Source organism: Coturnix japonica, chromosome 22 (assembly GCF_054131305.1).
Source record: "Coturnix japonica strain WE chromosome 22, WE-NBRP24, whole genome shotgun sequence".
NCBI classification, from domain to species: Eukaryota; Metazoa; Chordata; class Aves; order Galliformes; family Phasianidae; genus Coturnix; species Coturnix japonica.
In genome coordinates, this window is record NC_140684.1 from 4,767,722 (window position 1) to 4,786,809 (window position 19,088).

At 51.2% G+C, this 19,088-nt stretch overlaps 3 protein-coding genes across 7 annotated transcripts in view; 1 reads left to right on the forward strand and 2 right to left on the reverse strand.

The window, feature by feature from the left end:
* The window catches only part of VPS53 (VPS53 subunit of GARP complex), a 47,949-nt gene extending 37,660 nt beyond the window's left edge, over positions 1-10,289 (reverse strand). For 3 of the 4 annotated variants that reach the window (XR_014936466.1, XM_015880699.3, XM_085522040.1), the window contains exons 1-4: positions 10,175-10,289; positions 8,570-8,650; positions 7,570-7,619; positions 6,693-6,759 (exon numbers count right to left, since the gene is read on the reverse strand). Coding sequence is in view for 2 of the 4 variants with exons in the window: in XM_015880699.3 (XP_015736185.1) it covers positions 6,693-6,759; positions 7,570-7,619; positions 8,570-8,650; positions 10,175-10,258 (282 nt within the window). In the remaining 2 variants the exon portion in view is untranslated. The remainder of the gene's footprint in view (positions 1-6,692; positions 6,760-7,569; positions 7,620-8,569; positions 8,651-10,174) is intronic. The other variant, XM_085522038.1, reaches the window with a different exon arrangement.
* A 163-nt stretch (positions 10,290-10,452) lies between these two features.
* TLCD3A (TLC domain containing 3A) lies at positions 10,453-15,243 on the forward strand. The gene is made up of 5 exons (XM_015880768.3): positions 10,453-10,625; positions 10,733-10,816; positions 12,472-12,685; positions 13,149-13,244; positions 13,398-15,243. Exons 1-5 carry the CDS (start codon positions 10,504-10,506, stop codon positions 13,665-13,667), a joined length of 786 nt encoding a protein of 261 aa, XP_015736254.2. The 5' UTR covers positions 10,453-10,503; the 3' UTR covers positions 13,668-15,243.
* Positions 11,711-19,084, reverse strand: GEMIN4 (gem nuclear organelle associated protein 4). 2 transcript variants are annotated; one of them, XM_015880759.3, is made up of 4 exons: positions 15,654-19,084; positions 13,371-13,498; positions 11,981-12,209; positions 11,711-11,902 (listed from the first exon to the last, which is right to left on the reverse strand). In XM_015880759.3, exon 1 carries the CDS (start codon positions 18,947-18,949, stop codon positions 15,746-15,748), a length of 3,204 nt encoding a protein of 1,067 aa, XP_015736245.2. In that variant the 5' UTR covers positions 18,950-19,084; the 3' UTR covers positions 11,711-11,902; positions 11,981-12,209; positions 13,371-13,498; positions 15,654-15,745. The 2 variants fall into 2 exon arrangements, with proteins under 2 accessions (XP_015736245.2, XP_085378150.1); XM_085522024.1 differs by having other exon boundaries at positions 11,981-12,219.
* Between the last annotated feature and the right edge of the window lie 4 nt (positions 19,085-19,088).

Consider the following 19,088-nt stretch of genomic DNA (forward strand, 5'->3'; position numbering starts at 1 on the left):
GGGAAATTAAATAACCTGAATGAGAGGTGGGAAGAGACCGAGTCTAACAGTGCACCACCAACATGAACTTTAATTCGGTATTTCAAAGTGAAGCTCCTTTGAAAGTTAACCTTGCACGGATTTACAGCCATAACAACAATGGTAAAGCCAAAAAACAAAGCCTGAGTGACAGCCTGCAAATCCCCACAGCTCTGCAGGGGGACACAGCCATGGTGGCTGTCATCACAGTGGGGCAGCAGATACGGCCCAGGTCACACCATGTAGATGCAGCACTTGAAGACATGTTTATTGGGTGTGATGGGGCGATGGTTGGACTTGATGATCTTGGAGGTCTCTTCCAATCTTTATGATTCTATGATCCCCCACTCCACCCAAGGTACAGCTTCACCATCTGCCACGGTGCTGTCCCATCCCTCCCAGCCATGCACTGCGTGTCCCTACACTGGAGCAAGTCAACAGAGCAATTAAAGGAGAGTGTTATTACCAGATGTCATTCATTTGGGGAAGGAGCACATTTTCCAAGGCAGTTTGCTTGCTTAGGGAACTCTGAGCTTTAGGACTGAGTCAGCTTTGTTCTGTCCCAGTAATGGTTAAAATACCTTGACAGCTTCCATATGCTCACTGGCAGTGTGCTAGAAACACGCTCCTTTTATTTGATTCTGGCCAATATATATTTCAATTGGATGTCATTACTCACATCAGAAAGCTGCCCTCTGCTAAGTACTTTATAGACACTTGACACATCTGCCAAATTCACAGCATTCAAATGTATTTTTAATGTTACAAATCGGGCTGTGGTCAGGATGCTGAGAATTTAATGCTCTTGGATTGGTCCCCACTCCTGAACACAGTGTATTAACGCTCCTTTCATTTGCTGCCACGCTTACAGCCCTGATCAATGAACGTCTATGGACCATGACTGAAAATAAGTTCCCATCCCCAACTCTCAAAAGAGCCTCAGCTGCAGAGATTTCAAAGCAACTCGTGCTTACTGTGACCAGACTCCTAATTTCTGCCACTGAAATCTCATACAAAGAATCCCTCCAGACAGAGAAAGCACGGAAATACATTTTTTATTCTCATCCTCATTTCATTTTAGAGAAGACTTTAAGTTTCACAGCCACGAATAAACCACTGCAGCTCTAGCTGCAGCACTCAAGCAGAGGGGCTGGTCTATGGGCGCCCTCTGACAGCACACAGCCAGCCAGATCCTTCACTGGGCAGACAAACCTGATGGGCTCAGCACCCCTGGCTTTGATTTTAGCAAATCTCAACCCTAGGACTCCATCAAATACCATGTAACTACCACAGTCCCTGCTAAAGAATACAATTTTCTGTCATCAGTTCTAGTTCTGACCACTGAGGCTGCACTAAGGATGCTTCAAATCAACAGATTATGTCCAAGACTGCACCAAGCTTAAAATTGCTGCTTTTGTCCCTTCACTTAACCCCTGAATCATGCTTAGAAATCAAAACCTGTGCTCAGAACAGCTGCACAAACGCTGGCAGACATGAGATGTGAAGCAAGAGGTGATAGCTCACATAGTGCTCAACTCCTAAACAGACATCAAAAATAGAACAAAAAAAAACAAAAAAAAACAAAAAAGGAAAGAAAAGAAAGGGGGAAAGATGAAAATTAATAAGATCCACAGTAACACAATCTCCTGCCTGTTGTCAGGACTGCTATTTCCAGACTGGGTTTCTCGCTTTGCTGGCACAGCCCAGCCTCACTTTGCAGCTTGCACCGTCACAAACAAAATGCCTTTTGCCTGCACAAAACACAACCTGATGCCCAGCCCAGGGCGGCAGGGCAGTGACACAGGTATCCACCACCTCCTGACACAGGAGCACAAGGCAAGGTCATGCACAGACCTGCCTCAAACCAAGCGTTATGGCAGATGGCAGAAGTTCTGCCCGACCTCTCTGGGCAGTTGCAGATGCCAGTTTTAATGGCCAGGAGCCAGAAGGATAATAAACAGCACTATTTCTTCTTGGCATGCCATCCACCTGAAATCCTTCTCAGTAAACATGTTCTGGGCTAGAAAAAGCTCCACGCCTCTTGAAGGGGAAGGACATTGCCCAACTGTCACAACTCACTAGGGAAATGGCTGTAAATGATTCTCACTTTTTATTCATTTTGGCAGCTCAATTTCTGGTGATTATTCACTGGTTATGAAAGAACATCGAGACTTCAGTTGCCTGGCTGGAATCTTAGAGAACCTGTGGCATGACTTTTCCTTTTTAATATATAAAAATGACACAGCAATTTAACCCTCATCCATCCATCACCTCAAAACACACAGTGAAACCTATCAATTGACTATTCATGTTTCAGAATACATTCAAAGAGCCACTAAGGCTGCGAAAGACCACGAAGATCACCAAGCCCCAACACAAACAGGTGGGGGTGGTAAGGGACCTGAAGCAACAGTGCTGCTTGCTAAGCATGGTTATGCAATGCAGGCACTGCACAAAGGCAGCTCTGCCTGCTCTCTGCTGCACCCACCAGTGGCCATGTCACTAAGGACTTGGGTAGCCAGGCTGACATGACCAGAAGGGGAGCACCATCCTCCTGCTGCCATCCTCAGCATCTGCACATCACCCTCTTTTTCTGCTCGCTGCTCATCTTCATTTCTCCTTTCCTCCCTGTACTGGTTCTGCAATACATTTCCTGCTTGCTATTAAAACAAAAAAGAAGTATTTCACATCATTCCAATCTATGACCTTGTCAATCCCAATAACTGTGGGCATTTCTCTATGCCAGACGCATCTCCTCCTTCCACAGAGGCTGCAGCACACAGGGCTGCCTGGGACTCAGCACAGCTGCAGAGCTCAGACATGTTTATTTTTACATGCAGTGAAGGAAGACAGCAGTGGTTACCGAAGTATGGGATGACTAATTAAGCCGTCTACTGCTGTGCTGGGTTCAGGCTGGGCAGCAAGAATATATTTGTATTCTTTAACCACAGCAGCTGCCACCTCTTTTCTGCGCTGTTGTAGTTCAGAAAAAATAACAACACACAACTAGCTGTTCTCATGAAGCAAAGCAAAGAAGCGGGAGCCAAGCAAAGCAATCTGAGCTATCAGCTACTATCTTCAGCCATGAGAAACATGCAAGGCTTTCCCAGCCCAGGGCACTTCCACTTCCTCTTCAGCACTTTGGTGCAGCACTGACAGAGCCAGGATTCCAATGCACCAGGATATGCAAAGTGCTATGAGGCATATGAGCAACGTGCTGCTGTCACTGCTGCTTGGCCCTGCAGGGCTCAGCTTGTTGGACTAGGTGGTCTTGGAGGGCTCCTTCCAATGCAACCATCCTATGAATGGCGAAGCTTTTCTTTAGAACAGTCTTTCCCTACTCAAATTAAGTACGAGTTAGGAAGGGAAGGTGGACCAGAGCCAAAGGGTTTGTTATTATTATTATTGTTTTAAGATTCAAACTATAAAGCCACAAAACCAGAGGGGATGCTAGAATTCCCCTTGGGTTCTCATTTCCTTCCCCAGATGGTCTGCACAGAAAGCTGCCTCACCTCTGCTGATGCGGGCACCTGTGTCTGGCTGTGCAGATGCAGCCAAGGGTTAATGAAGCTAGATGGCAAATGCAGAGACTGCTTGTTACAAGGGCAGTGCATGATAGGTGAAGCAGCTTCAGCCAAACAAACAGCACAGGCATGTCAGCAGCTGTCAAAAAAATTACAGCCAGGCGATGTAGAAGGTTCAGCAATAAACACAACTAAACAGTGACAAATAAAAACATACCGAGCACATTACACATCCAGTGGAAAAAGCTATGGGAACTTTTTATACTACACCCTGGGGCAAAGAGGAAATTATGCCACAACAACCAGGGCTCTCAGCAAGGTCAGCTCAGACTCCAGCTCAGCAGCAGAGCTGAGAAAAACCTTACTGAGGGAAAACAGGATAGTGCTGGCTCCCAAAATCTGCAGGCACAGCTGGAACCATGGATTGCTACAGCAGAACCATGGCAGCTTCTGCATTCCCAGCCTCTCCCAAAGCATCAGAAATAGCCCAAGTCTGGGACTCCCAAGGAAAACGTTGTTACACCCTGCAGAGGAATGTTCCACCCACGACTGTTGTTTCCTCCCATAGAAGGATTATTAGTGAGTTAATTTCTGGAGTTCACAGTATTGTCTGCAGACTTCTCCACTGAAATATCTCACCAGGAAGGGGAAGCCAAACGAGCCAGACTATTTTAAGGCTCCTGCACTCGGAGGAAATTCTAGGGCAAAATTTCAAAGGCAGATGCTTTGAACCGAGACACATAACGCTCTGCAGAGACGAGAGAGCATTCCTGTCTTTAGAGCCACTTAAGTAACTCTTTGGGGCCACATTTATTTGACTTTTTTTGGTGGATTTAAAAGGTGTTTTTCCCAACACCTAAATGCTATTTGATACGAACACGTGATGAAGACTACTTGGGAAACTGTTTAAAAGATTGATGATAAAAAGCTGCTCTGGCATCCTTCCCACACCAACCATTCACCTCCCAGACTTGCTCACTTGTCTCACCCCAGAGATGGGGCACAAATGTCACCCACTGCCACCCCACCAGCACAGGGGACTCAAACACTGGTGGTGCAGGGGCTCAATCTGCAATTGATTTTGAACTTGCAAACCCTGAAGTCTCCTTTTGGTTAAGGAGCACGGAGAGCACATTTCCACAGCTGCATTCCAGGTACTCACCACTGGGCCTGATGGATTCAGATTGTTCTAACTGGGAGAACGGCACACAGTGCTATTCAGACAGCTCTGCATTCAGACAGCACTCAATTATCAGCAAAACACCATTCTGCTCTGAAAAGCAAGGCTGGGCTCCCCTCTCCTGGACAGCTGTGAAGGTGCAGCTCTCAGCAAGGCTGAGGAAAGCTACATTGCTGACAGCTTTGGTAAATGACAACCAGAGAGAATACAAGCTGTTAGAGGCTAAACAGCCTTGGTTTGTCTACTAGGGACCTGCCTGGTATCACTGGTTTCCTGATACGCTATCAAAATTATATATAATCCCAGGGATTTGGATAGTACTTGAACCAACAGCCTGCCTGAGGCTCTCAGTCCTCCATTTGGCAGTACAAGCTGGCAGGAGATGGAAAAGCCAAGGCTGAGTGCCCTGAATCAGCTTCTCTTCCATGGCATGTGCTCTGCAAGCACAGTAGCTGCTTGTGTGCTCAGATTGGGTGCCCCACACACACCCAGTGCTGGCAAAGCACAGCTAACACAGGACAGAAGGGAACCAGAAGGCAGGGAACAGAAGGGAACAGAAGGGAACAGAAGGCAGGGAACCTCTGCTAGCTCACTTGGGGTCAAACAGGATCTGTTTTGCTGTCCTACCCCTGCATCGGAGGTTTGTTTCCCTGGGAAGTCAGAGATTAAAAGGATGTTTACAATAACGGTACTGTTTCCCCCACCAGACAAGTACAGCTCCTTCAGCTCTGATACCACGCAGCCAGATAACTCTGATTACCATTTGCATGGTGCATTTGCATGCTGAGAACATCACTGAAGGCAAGAAGTATTTGCAAAACATCTCCCAGATCTGATCTCTCAGTAACCACACAGCATTCTAAGCTCAAGCAGATACAACAGCAGGGTTCATGGGCACTTCTGTTCACAGCACAGGTTTCCAAGGAAAGGATGGATTGCACTGTTTTGGGTCCCCAGTGTGTCAAGGAGTGAAAATATGTCAAAACAAAGGATTACAGGGCTGCACAAACAGCCTCTTGGAGGTCAGCCAATTAGGTATGTTTTAATCTCAGTTGTTTCTGTTCCTCACACAGAGCTTCTCACTACTACCTGCTCAGCCTTAACATCCAGTCTGCACAGAAATTATTCCTTCAACACAACAGACTTTGTAAGGGGGAAGGAAAGTGAAACCGGAGCCAGGGATATCACAAGAAAAGAACAAATATACACCAATTTCTACTGCAACAGGGAGTGGAATTGCTGGAGAAGCCTTTCTGAATAGGTAATTACCATCCCAACCCAGCAACCTATTCTTAAATCCAGTACTAAAACACAAGAATCATTGTTTACACAGAAGAAAGTAGAATGATGGATGATTCGAGACATTAATATTCCTGGTCTGAGCAGATACAGGAAATACAGATGCACCAAATGATAACTCAGAATCCAATATCACAGAGTCCAAGCTCAGTGTTCACAAACATCACAGCAATAGCTGTGCTGGTCAATACCATACCCTAAGCAAACACATTTGTCAAGACAAAGCCAAATGAAAACCTGGCAGTTGAATAAGATACATAAGATGAACTGGCAGTCAGTCATCAAGCTAAGTCACAGCAGCCCAGGATACTTCAGCAAACAACCTAGTTAAAAGGCAAAATATCCTTTTATTGATTCTTACTCAATAGCAAATGTGTTTGTACCTGTTTAATCCAGTTAGTTTATAATTAGCCACATAATGGCACAACTACAAGCCTCCAGTTCTTACACTTGCTTTTTGAAATTGATTTCTCATTTGCTTCCCTTTGCAGGGTAATCACAAGGCAGGTTAGAACAGCTGCTCCATAAGCACCTCAGGAAGACAGCAGGGCAAAAGGCAGCAGAAACACCCCCCTCATGATAAGAGCAGGTTTCTGCCCGCCAAAGGCAATCCTCAGTTCAGCATTAGAAGATGAGAACTATTGGCTTTGCCTGAGATGAGGTGCACATACCTGCCTGCCATCCTGCCCCACATTGGTCTGTCCTCTCACAACAGTTCGAATGTTGTCATCCAACTTCCTGGAGGAAAAAAAAAAACCCAAAACCCTATCATGTCAAATCCATTCTCAATATGCCCGATCAGAGCAATTTCTGGGAACCTTGAGACTTACAAAAGGGATTAAAAACCAAAAAGCTGCTGCTACGAACTAACGGCAAACTCATATTTCTTCCTCCCTCTTTCTCTCTGTGGGACATCAATATCTTACACAATACAAAATTCCTGTTGCAAAAATAAAACCCCATTACCTAACTTAATTGGAGCTTCTAGCATTTCTCCCCCCTTAAGCAATACTGTCCGTTGTTCCTTGTCAGTTTCAATTCCTTCTTTCCATATAGCAAAGAGCAGTCTCAGTTCTTTAAGGTTGGCAATGCCAAACTAAATAGAAAATCTAAGGCTTTTTTCCTGCTGGCATTTTATATTTACAATATGAATAACAACAATAACCACATGAAAGGAGAGTTTTTAACAATTCCTATTTTGATCTCACAAACAGAATAAACTTCTCAGCAACCAAATATTCTGGACAGTTTGTCCTTCCAACCTCCAATTGTATTAAAATTTGGTATATGTTGCTATCCAACTCATTGCTTTGCAAAGGTCTACTTTGCAACTCACCAGCTAAAATAACCTGAAGGGACACATTACAAAGAGGAGCAAAATATTTTACAATTAGCGATACAGTTTCATTTCTTATTCTATTAGACTTGAGGTTGATCCTGTCTTTGTCTTTTAAGCAAATTAACTCCAATTAACTACAGTATAGGCTGTACTTATGAGGCCTCGGTGGCTTCTCCATCTGAGATGCAATGAAATGGAGAAACACTTACCTTATTTTCAACCTGATTTTGTTGACAACTTCATCGATGTTTGCCAAAGACTACAAGAAGAAAAACAAAAAGGAATATTACAAGGGGAAAACTTCCAACCCACATCAGCTGTGACACTTCACCCCTTCTCATGCACCACACTTTACAAAAAGGAGAGCAATGATTTTTACATGTGGAGAAAAAGACACAAAACAACTTAGCTGCAGGGTGCCCTTGTGATTCCTGCTGTGTCTCAGCAGGAGCTGCCCTGAAATGCTGTGGTGACAGTGACCTCCAGTGGACAGTACAGAGCTCTGGCCTTCCCTGGCCTCCTGCTGAACCCCAACACCCAGCACTTGGGTGCAGGAGGCTGCTGGAGATATGGGGGCATTACTGGGAGGAAATATAGCTCTTCATTGGCAAAGGGAAAAAGGATGAGCCAGCACCACCAGGAAACTGAACAGAGACAGATGGAAACCAAAGAGGCAGCTCTGCAGAGGGTCTTAAACACGGTAACACCTGCAATGGAGCTGCTTCCCAGTCCAGCCTTCAGCTGGGAAATGCCTCCTTTCATAACTGCCCCTGGGGCTGATGTGGGGAAGACCAAGGGTGGATAAAGACCCCGTGGTCACCTCACTCTTTACACCACAGAAGAAACAGGTTTCAAACATAGATGACTCTTTGGTGACATCCCACACCCAACAACTGCCTCATTTGGTGAAAAAACACTGAGGATTCCTAATGAATAACACAAAGGAAGTTATGAGATGTACTGCCAAAGTATGTACAGAAAGCTAATTTATGTCTACAGATCAAAGCAGAACTTTTATTCCAGCAAACAATTTGCATATAAAGAAACAACATAATGAGTGAACATCGTTAAATGCAAATTTAAGAATTAATTATTGTCATAGTATTCCTACACACAGTATCATTTAGAAGAAAATGCTTAGATATAGGTTTAATCATGCCAGGTTACCCTTCAAACTGAGGAGAGGAACATGCTGTGAGCACAACTTACTTGCTCAGTGGGAAAGAGAGTGTTAATATACTCCACAGCATTGAAATCTGCTCTGTCCAGGGGGTCTTGGCTGGGAAATACCTGAAAGGTGAGAGGAAGGGGAAAAAAGAACAATCAACACCACATCAGCTTTAGTTTTTGTACCTTTATGGAGTACCCACTGCTTTATGGAGCACTGCTGGGCAACAGCACCATCGTGACAAGGCTGCACAAACAGCAGTGCAGTGTTCTCCAGGGGTCCCCAACCTATTATAACACCTGATAACACAGAGATAATGCACATGAATGCTTCTACAGCCAGCATGAGCACAATCCATCATGTGCAAGAAACTCCCAGGACAAATGAGCCATTAATTATGCATCTTCCAATGCTTTTCTGTTGTCTGGGAGTGACAGCCCTGCTGAGGCTTTGCCCTTCTCTCTGCCTGGGCTTTGGGGGCTCCATGTTGACAGATAGGAGTTCCTTTTTGCAGTCATGTAATGCAGAACGTGATAAATTGAGAAATGGTTGTACAAGTTGTCCAGAGATTTTGGGTTTGCCCCTCTCACATGAAAAAGGGGAGAAACAGAATCTGCTGAGTGATTCCTGCTGCTTATGGGAAATGGAAGGGAGAAGCTGTAGTGCAAACAGATCTGATCTGTCCTCAGAACAGCTCAAACAATGCCAATGCGGCTGCCAGGCTTTGTTTGCTCTTTGTCTCCGTAGGCTAAAACATGCTGCATTCCCTTTTCTAGTACCATATTTAGTCCATTCTACACAGCCATCAGTTCTGCTCTTTGAGGCCAAAATCACACCCAGCAAACACAGCAGCCCTCTGCAGGCACTCAGAGCCTCCACAAAGCCCTGCTACCTGGGCACACGCACTGCTTACACTGTACACCCTTTAGAGAATAAAAGCAGTGTCTTTACGAGGATGCTTAAAGGAGAACCCAGAGATGGTGGCGTCCCTTTCTATGGGGGTGTTCCAGAAGCGTGGGGATGTGGCACTGAGGGACATGATCAGTGGGCATTGTGGGATGGGCTGGGGATGGACTTGGGGAATCTGAAGGGTCTTTTCCAACGATTCTAAGATTTATGGCCTTCCACAACCTACTGACAGACTGCTGCCATCCCAGCTGCCCAATACAACATCTGTGTGGCAGCCAAATAGAAACAAGAACCTGTTAAGTACACACGAGGTCAGAAAGTGCTCTGACATCAGCCTGTTCCAAGAGCACAACCACAGGAACACACCCAGCCCTGCACATTCAGCTCATCCCAAAGCTCCATAAGCACTAACAGCAGCTGAAGCAGGGAGATGGGAGGGGAGATAAAGGCCAGCAGGGATTTTGCTCTCAGAACTCAGACAGACACCAATACCAAGGCTGAGGTTCAGCCTGAATGTGTGTGAGCCGCAGCCACTCGGCTTTAAATGGCACTGAGAGAGCTCAGCGTTACCAACAGGCCCACAGCACAGCGGGGCTGCCCCTCATCTCACAACGACGAGCGGCCGAGGCCAAGCGCGGCCCCGCACATTAACAGCCCTGCAGCCCGTTACCGGCTGCCCGTTACCGGCTGCCCCTCCGCTCCCGGCCCCGCAATGAGCGGCTCCCTCATCCCCGCACCTGCTCAATGGCGGCCTGCACGGCGGGGCCCAACTCCAGCGCCGCCTCCAGCCCGGCCGTCAGCTCCAGCTCGTCCTCCTCCATGGCGCCGCGCCGCTTCCGGGCCGCGGGGCACGCTGGGATACTGGAGGACCGAGCGGAGCCTCGTGCCGGGCTGTGGGCGTGGCCTCGCTCCGGGCGTGGCCTATAGAAAAGCCGCGTCTCCAAAGTGGGCGTGGCTTCGATCAAGGGGGCGTGGCTTCGATCAAGGGGGCGTGGCTTGCTGGGGCGGGGCTCCCGCCGACCGGTGCCGTGGTCCCGCGGCGGGCGGTGGCGGCAGCTCGGGCTCCATGTGGCGGACGTTGGTTGTGGCGTCCGCCTTCTTCCCGGGGCTGTTCGCTCTGTGTGTGCGGGCACTGCGATGGGCAGCGCCGGGATGGAGCATCAAGGACCGCGTCCTGCTCAGCGGAAGGTACGGGAGCGGCGGGGAACGGAGGGATGGGCCCTAACCCGGTTGGCTCTGACCCGGTTGGTTCTGACCCGGTTGGCCCTGACTCGGTTCCCATCTGCTGTTTGCAGGCTGGTGTCGACTGTGCAGGCCACGATGGCCACGGTGTCGGGCCTGACCGTGGTGCTGAGCTGCCGGGATGTGGTGAACGACAGGTAACGGGGCGGGGGGACCTTCCTGCCCTCCGGGGTCAGTGCGGGAAACACATAGAAAACGGTGCCGAGGGAGTAACGGGACCGTGCGGGAGGCGGAGGGAGCGCGGAGTGCAGCATCTCCGGCCATGGGGATGGAGGAGGCCCGGTGACAATGGAGCGGAATGGGGCAGCTCCCGCTTCCTGCGCACTGAGCAGCCCGGGATGAGAAATCACTGCTGGGAAAAGGAGATGAAATGGGGGAGGTCAGCGGGCCGGGCTGTGTGTGCTGCTGGTGGGGACGGAACGACACCGATGGCGTCTAAGAACAGCAGAGCTGGAGGTGGGGTGGTACCCGGCTGTGCAGGGTCCCGTTGCTGCGGCAGTGTTGGACTCAGCCCCACGCGGTACCAATAGGGCAGATGAGAAGCCCCAGCCCGGCTGCTAATAAGGCTGGTGGCTCTGTGCAAAAGCGTGACCCGAGCCCCAGATTTCCTTTGAATCTGGACGAGCTGCAGCTCCACGCTCAGCAGGGGAGGGCTCAGAATGGCAGCGGGACAGGAAGCACCACGAAGGCTGCCAGCTTATTGACACAGGCTGAGCCGTCACGTTGCTGGCACTGCCTCTGCCCTCCAAAACCCTCTGAGCGGTGTCTGCTCAGCCCTCCTGCTCTGCATCTCCAATAGATTCAGAGCAGGAACGCATGCAGGGGAATCTCTCTGGGATGGCAGGAAGGCAATGGAAGGTTCGCTGGGCCCCGAGCAACGTTTCTCCAGCAGCAGTTCCCTACCAGCCCTATTCACGTGGTGTTTTCTGAGGCTTCCTGCAGAGCAGGGGTTACAGCTGCCACATTGTGCAACTGGGATTCCGACATTCTTTGGGAACAGGCATCTGCGTGCAATTATTTCCCAACAGACAAAACGTCTCCCAGGGATTTATTGCCGCTATTACAAGCTTTGCACTTCACTCTCCAAAGCCTGGGCATCTTTCATTAACTCAGCTTTCTGGGTGTGTTACAAACACTCACCTGGGTGGGCAGCTGACACAGACGGTCACGGTGTTGTTCCTACCATCAGCTCCGGATGCAGGGCGTAGGGCACAGAGGATTACCTGCAGCAGATGAGCACTGATCTGGGGAGGTGCCACGGCCCCAGCAAACACCTGCCCCAGGCTCAGGGTGCTCCTCACCTCGTGCTGTTTGCACTGTGGCTTTGCTCCTGATGCAGGGTTAATTGCATGGCTCGGGCAGGCACTGAATGGCACCAACTCGATAAAGGCAGCCGTGCCCCACTCAGTGCCTGCACTCAGGAATCACCCATTGTACTGTTGCTGTTTCACATAGCTTTCCTCTGGGATGGCTGAGCTGAGGCTCCTTGTCCAGATAAACCCACCGAGCTCATTGATCACAGAGTTAAGGCTGGAAAAGACTTCAAGGATCAAGTCCAACCCCACTGTGCCCAGTGACCATATCCCTCAGTGCCACATCCCCACAGTTCCTGAACACCCCCAAGGATGGGGTCTCCCCCCTTCCCTAAGCAGCTGTGCCACTACCTGAACACTCTTCCAGAGAATAAATTATCCTGATATTCAACCTGAACCTCCCGTGGCACACAGTGTGAGAACATTACCTTGTGGGCTTCCCAGACCCATTGCTACACCTCTGTGCTCTCCCTCCTTAGGCACTGGTTGGCTGTGGAATACGTCTGGGTCCTGGTTCCCTACATGACTTATGACATCTACGTCATGTACCTCTGCCACTGGCACAAGAGCCAAGAGAAAGGCATAGTAGAGAGGAAGCACTCGCTGACCAGTGTGTGGAGCTTCCTCCTGCAGGACCGGCTGATGGTCACCCACCACCTCTTCATCCTCATCGTGCTCACCCCTATCACCCAGGTGAGGGCCAGGCATGGATGTTGTGAACCCAGACAGGTGGGAGCCCAACACTGAGCTGCCTGGGGGGATTGTGAGATTAAGGTTGGAAAAGACCTCTAAGATCACCAAGCCCAACCCCAGCCCACCCCCACCATGCCCACTAATTATATTCCACAGTGTCACATCTCCCTGTTTCATGAACGCCTCCAGGGCAAGGAACTGACATCAGCAGAGACCAAATACATTGACCAAGAGGAAGCTTTCCTCAAGCTGTGTGTGTTGGATCTGTGCCTGTTACTTGGCTGGCATCACAGTCAACACCATTTCAGCTGAGTTTGGAAAGCATCTCTGCCTGCCAGGAGATGTGGAGGTGCTCAGTATCAGCTCCCAGCTAACCTGAAAGCAGCAAGATCCATTAGCAGAGCCTTGTATATGAAACATGTCACAGTGGGGAAGGTCCCGTGCTTACTCTTGTTATTTGCAGCACTTCAGGGGAGAGCTGGGGGATTTCTTCGTGGGCTGCATCTTCACAGCAGAGCTGAGCACTCCTTTTGTATCGCTGGGCAAAATCCTCATGCAGGTATGTGAGGAGGGTGGGTGCCATGGGGTGGGTGCCTGGGTCACTGCTGCCTCCAGGGGACTCTGGGAGCCTGCACCCCTTCCCCACCCCAGGATCCCCCCCTTGCACTGCTCACACAGCACTCACCCTATGCTCGCCTTCTTCCTTTCCCAGCTGAAGATGCAGGACACGCTGCTGCACAAGGTGAACGGGATCCTCATCCTGGTGACTTTCTTCCTCTGCCGTATTCTCCTCTTCCCCTTCATGTACGCAGCCTATGGCAGGCAGATGGGAATCCCTGTTTACATGGTGCCTTTCCGCATCCCCCTGCACTGCAACATAGCCAACGCCTCCCTCATCGCCCCGCAGCTCTACTGGTTCACACTCATCTGCCGCAAAGCCATTCGCCTCTACGGCAGCTCACCTGCTGACAAGAGCAGGTAATGGCTGGCGGAGCACAAGGGCTGGAGAAGGGTTGTTCCCCCCCCAGCTCTTCTGCCTGCAAAGTCAGAGCTGCAGGAACCATCGTGGGAGCACAGCAGCATCGATACCATGCGGCAGCCCTGCAGTCAGCAGTGCTGGTCTCAACTAGGGGGACTTTCCTCCCACGCTGCTCCTGCACCTTGAGCAAGGAAGAGGTCTCCCCATAAGCATAACATTCCTTCTAGGGTTCAATGCTGCAGCACCTAACTAATGGTTACATGAGAAGGGACTGTTACAGATCCCTCATCTTTCAGGGCTGATGGCAGCACAGAGTGAGGCATTGCACAAAGGATCTCGTGGAGTGGATGCAGCAGTGTAGGCGATGCTGGAGCATGCCCAGCCCCAAGCAGCAGTGCTGGGGATGTGGGAGCTGCGTGCTGTCCCTGCTGGGCTCAGATCTGCTCCTCCAGCAGGGAGCAAAACCAGGCCCTGTGATTCTGCACAGCCTGTTCCCCAATGGTGCCTTTACACTACAGTTGCATTCAGCTTCTGACTTGCCCACACCTCGCTGCTGCTGGGCTCAAGCTTACTTAGGACTCTCCACTTAACTCGAAGGGGATTTTCAGTACCACTGTGATGTCTGTGGCTGACAGGGAGTAGGGCAGCTCTGGAGCCCCAGCAGGATCCAAGGATTGGTTGCACTCTGTCAGAGCAAGCCAGGCAGGCAAGAGCCATCACTGAAGGGCAGGAGATTGCAAAGTCCCTATCCCACCAACACAGAGCCCTTCTATGGCAGGTGATGGCTGGTTTCAACCCCCTTGCCTGGCTGCAGTTGCATAAGGGGATGGGTTCATCTGCCTCATTACCTCTATCAGGTAACTGAAAGCCCAACATGTTTCCTTGCCCCTGCTCTCCCTTCAGCTGACACCAGCAGCACTCTGGGTACAGCCTGAGCTCCAGCTCTGTCCTTCCTGCCCCATCCTGGTCCCCTACAAAGGGAGACCTGCCTGAACCTGGCAGGGAAGGAACTGCTCAGTGCGTGAGGAACCAGCACCACCAGCAGACATACACAAACTGGACAGGTGCCCTTCTTTCTCTGAACACAGCATAAAACTGAGCAGCCAGGTCCTCCCCACAGCCTCCTGCACAAGCCTGGAGTTTCCTCTGTTCCAGAGCATCCAGCTGCACCAGCAGTTGATAGACCAGCACCCACTCTGTGCCTTTCATTCTGTCTAAAAGCTAAAAAGGATGGCTGGAAGGGGCCCAGGCTGGGAGAACCATTTCTTGTGGGTGTCAGATCTTGTCCCAGCCATGGCTGTACAGGCTGGAAAGAATAATAATGATTTTACAAAAGCCCCTTCCAGCATGCAGTCGGTTATTGCACAAGCACTACTGTTACATTAACCATTGAGACAAGCTGCTGTTATAAACCGCTTGCTACCCATTGCAAATATTTGTATATTGCTGTTTTTATTACAGATAATGTGCCTTATGTAAAGACAGTCACTGAGGCATCTCAGTTTGCACTAACACTGCCCTATTTACTACTGTACCTATCAGAAGAGATCAATAAAGACTTCTTTCTTGAGTCACACCACCGGATGCCTCCCTCCCACGTGCCATTCATTGCTGGGTGGGGAGGCATTTAGGCAGCAGTTTGCCACTGTGCACCCACCCTGGGGCAGCAGCCCACACCTATTGCCCAAGGTGCCTGCTCATCCCGCAGAGCATCCTGCTTTGGCACAAACAGCAGTGCAGCCACAGTGAGGAGAGGACAGCCTGATAGAAGTACTTTCCTGGTGCCAGAGGCTTTTTGTGAGCACAGTGAAACTCCAGACAACTATTGGACAAGCTTGGGGCCAAGGGACTGGCAGCTTGCAGCAGCAATAGTTGTGTCTACAGCTGTTTATGTGGCTGCTTTGCTGTTTAGACAGGTTTGGAGGGAACAGAGCAGGGAAGAAATTAGTTCAAAAGTGAAAAATAGATGAGGTTTATTACGGATCTTACAGCTTTCCACACAGTGGTCCCTTGCAGCAGGGTCAGTGCTCTCCTGATTCTCCCTTCGGCTCTTCATGCTGTCCCTGGCCAAGCAGGCTGCCCTAAGCACCCAGCTTGCTGAGCTTCTGCAGGAGGGGGCTGCGCAAAGCCTTGTCACTGATACTGTCAGTGATGGACTCCAGGAAATGCTTCTCATTGGCTCTCCTCAGTACGTTGCTGGGGGACGTATCAGCAGAGCTAAACACCTCGTACTGAGAGAGGACCTCCAAGGCCACCACCACCAGCGGCTCACTACACTCACTGTCTGGAGGCAGCATGGCTGCAATGTGCAGGAGGTGGCAAAACACCTGGATGCAGACAAAGGACACCTCCTCCCCAGAGCTCCTGTGCTCAGCAGGGTGCAAGGGGGGCCCTGTGGTGCTCTTGATGGAGCTCAGCAGGTCTGTGAGGCTGCTGCAGTACAGTTGGACCACATGGAGCCAAGCCTGTGGTGGCAACCAGTTGGAACAGCTGGAGCTGCAGAGGAGCTGGAAGCCCCGCAGGAAGAGCACGGAGAGCTGGAGGTAGCAGGCAAATGGCCGGAGGTTCAGCAGGGGCATGTACTGCACATACTCCAGTGTGTACGGCACGTGCAACACTTGCCTCTCCAGCAGGTTTGTGACCACATGCACAAGCCTCTTCCATTCACCGTGGCTGCACCAAGGGAGGACCTGTATGAGGGCCACCAGGAAGCCTTTGCTGAAGAGATTCACTTCCTCAGGGTTGTCCACGTTGACCATGAGGAGTGAGAGCATCGTCTCTCTGAGCTCAGCGGACACACAGCAGCACTCCATCCATGCCAGCAGTCCACTGCCCGGCCCGTAGGCTGGCAAAGGCTGGGATGTCCATTCATCTTCAGGGAACGTGCAGATCTCAAATAGCGTCGCTGGGACCTCATTCTTGAAGTGGTCTCCATAAAACTTCTTCAGTCGGAGACCAATGGTCCAGTCCAGCGATGCTACCTTCCTGTGAAGCCAGGCCAGAGACTGGACCCAAACCTCTGGGGAAGGGGCAGTTTCTGGAGCCACGACCTCACAGAGCTGGCTGAGGACACTCAGCACCAAGTCTTTGATCTCCAGGGATGGGAAGAGCTGGTCCTTAGGCTGATGCCAGTACTTTGTGTAGCCATCTAGAAGCTTGCAGAGGCTGAGGAGAAGTGGGAACGGGTGGCAGGACTTGATCCAGTGCTCTTCTGGGTAGGACTGTATTCCCAAAACTTTACTGAGGATCTGCAGGCTCAGCTCAATTTGAGCACAGTCTGATTTCAAATAGGGAAGGACAAAAGCTTTGGTCACTTCTGCAGGTGATACGAGTGGGGCAGCTGAACTTGGCTGCAGGAGAAAGGCCAAAAACTCAAGAAACTGTTCCTCCTCCCTTGCAGAGGAAAGCTTTTCCCATGCTGCCTCCTTCAGGCACCGTACCACCAGGCTGCCTGGACCATCATGAGTCTCCAGGAAGCTCAGAGCTGGGAAAGAGCAGAGGATTTGCGCCAGGAACTGATGTGCTCCTAGGTTGACTACAGCAAGACTACAAATCTGCTTCACAGTGGCCTCAGGGTGCAGCAGAGCAAGCCTAGCCACAGCAGCCACAGCCCTGGTAATGCCTTCATCAGATAAGCTTTTAGTGATCTGGTTGAAAGTCACATTGAGGTCCTCCTGGAACCCATCCATGACAACCTGCAAGTTCAGGGAGAGCCCTGGCCCACCCCAAGCCTCCAGGACACCCGAGATCACTTTGTTTTTGTCTGTTAATGGAAGCTCACTGTAACACTCCACAATGGCTTTGATCATTTGCATCTGCATCTCCCGGGCCTCACGGCCTTCACAGGATGTGGCAAAGTTCACCAGAGTCTCCAGCAATTTCCAAACCAGCTCTGGTTTCTGGAAAAGAACCTTGTTTTTCACAAGGCAGTCAACCCAGCCCTTTGAAAAGGCCCAGGTCTTTTCAGAAGCAAAAATGGAGCACACTTCCATGTGCCGGTGCAGCTTTTGCTCAATGATTATCATGGCAACTGAGGATTCAAGGCTGGTGTCCAAATCCTTGTTCTTCTGGGTGGTGCTGATCTCTTTGAGAAAGCCATCAACTGTCTGTGCCAGTTGTAATGCAATACGCATCTCATCCTCACTCAGGTCTCCAGTCTCAGAGAAGCGAACCAGGATCTTCCTGAAGGTGGAAAGAGTATCAAGGAGCCAGTAGCTCTCATAGCATTGATTCTCTGAGCTGTTCAGGATGCCCTGCAGCTCCTCTCCCCAGGCACACAACAAGCTGTACAGAAAGTCCAAGCCAGCTATGAGTTCTTCATGCGACAGCTTGGCCATGGATGAGAAGCTCATGGTCCTCTCAGCTTCCTTCACTTTCTCATCCAGCTCGCTGTGGTGGTGCTGGCTTTCAGTGTCACTGCTCCAGAGGCCGACCACCGAGCTGACCTTGGCCAGGTACTCTGCAACAGGGAGGGGGCTGCCCTGTGGCTTCAGCTCGGTGAACACAGACAGCAGCTCCACCAGGTTGCCCAGGGCGTAGCACTTCATGCGGGGTGAGGTGATGCTGCCGTAGCTTTGCTTTAACCCCTCTATGAGGACCCCAAGCAGGCTGTCTGCAGCGGGAGGGCCATTCAGAGAGCTGGGGTCCCCCTTGAACCTCTTTGGGGGCTGCAAGCCGTCATCCAGCGCGCACTCACAGCCGTGCTCACGCACCAGGGAGCCGAATGCAGCCACCGTGCTGTCCTCCGGATCCGGCTGTTGTCTCAGCGCCTCCCACCACACATCCATGAGCAATGTGACATCTGACGGGGCTGTCTCGTGGCTGATGTACCGCACCAGGTGCCGCAGCTCAGCCCGGCTCACGTCGGGGGGCAGCGCCAGCAGTAACTGCACGAAGAGCCGGGGAGCACCCAGGGCCTTCACCAGCTCGAAGAGAACGGTGCGGTTCACGTCGGGGATCATCGCTCCCACGGAGAAAAAGGCGTCTTCCTTCCACTCCTGGTCCAGGGAGGCGGCGGGCGGGGCGGGCAGCAGCACCTTGGCCCACACGATGGCCACGGCCTCCTTCTTCCACAGCCCGTGCTGCCGCGGTGAAGGGCAGCGGGCCCCGATCTCCCTCAGCGCGTCGGTGATGGGCGGCCCGACGAGCGGCCATTCGGCTTTGAGCAGCTCCCTCAACGGCCGCGGCTGCAGGAGCCTGGAGGCCAGCAGGAAGCCGCCGTGCAGGATGGCGGTCTCCTCGCACACGCCCCACGGCCCGACCCGCTCCCCGCTGCCCGGCTCCATGGCGGCCGCCGCGGAGCAGACAACGCAGCCCGCGCTCCGCTCCGGCAGAGCAGGCGGCCGCCGCGATCCCACAGCGCCCCCTGGCGGAGCGGAGGTGTCTGCCCCCGGTTGGAAGGACGCTGCGCACACAGCCGCGCGG

Bases quoted from the DNA above. Each gene is read 5' to 3' on its own strand.
- TLCD3A (XM_015880768.3), top strand. From the start codon at position 10,504: ATGTGGCGGACGTTGGTTGTGGCGTCCGCCTTCTTCCCGGGGCTGTTC. The intron at 12,686-13,148 runs GTGAGGGCCAGG...TGTTATTTGCAG, and splicing joins TGCTCACCCCTATCACCCAG to CACTTCAGGGGAGAGCTGGG. The intron at 13,245-13,397 runs GTATGTGAGGAG...TTCCTTTCCCAG, and splicing joins TGGGCAAAATCCTCATGCAG to CTGAAGATGCAGGACACGCT.
- GEMIN4 (XM_015880759.3), bottom strand. From the start codon at position 18,949: ATGGAGCCGGGCAGCGGGGAGCGGGTCGGGCCGTGGGGCGTGTGCGAG.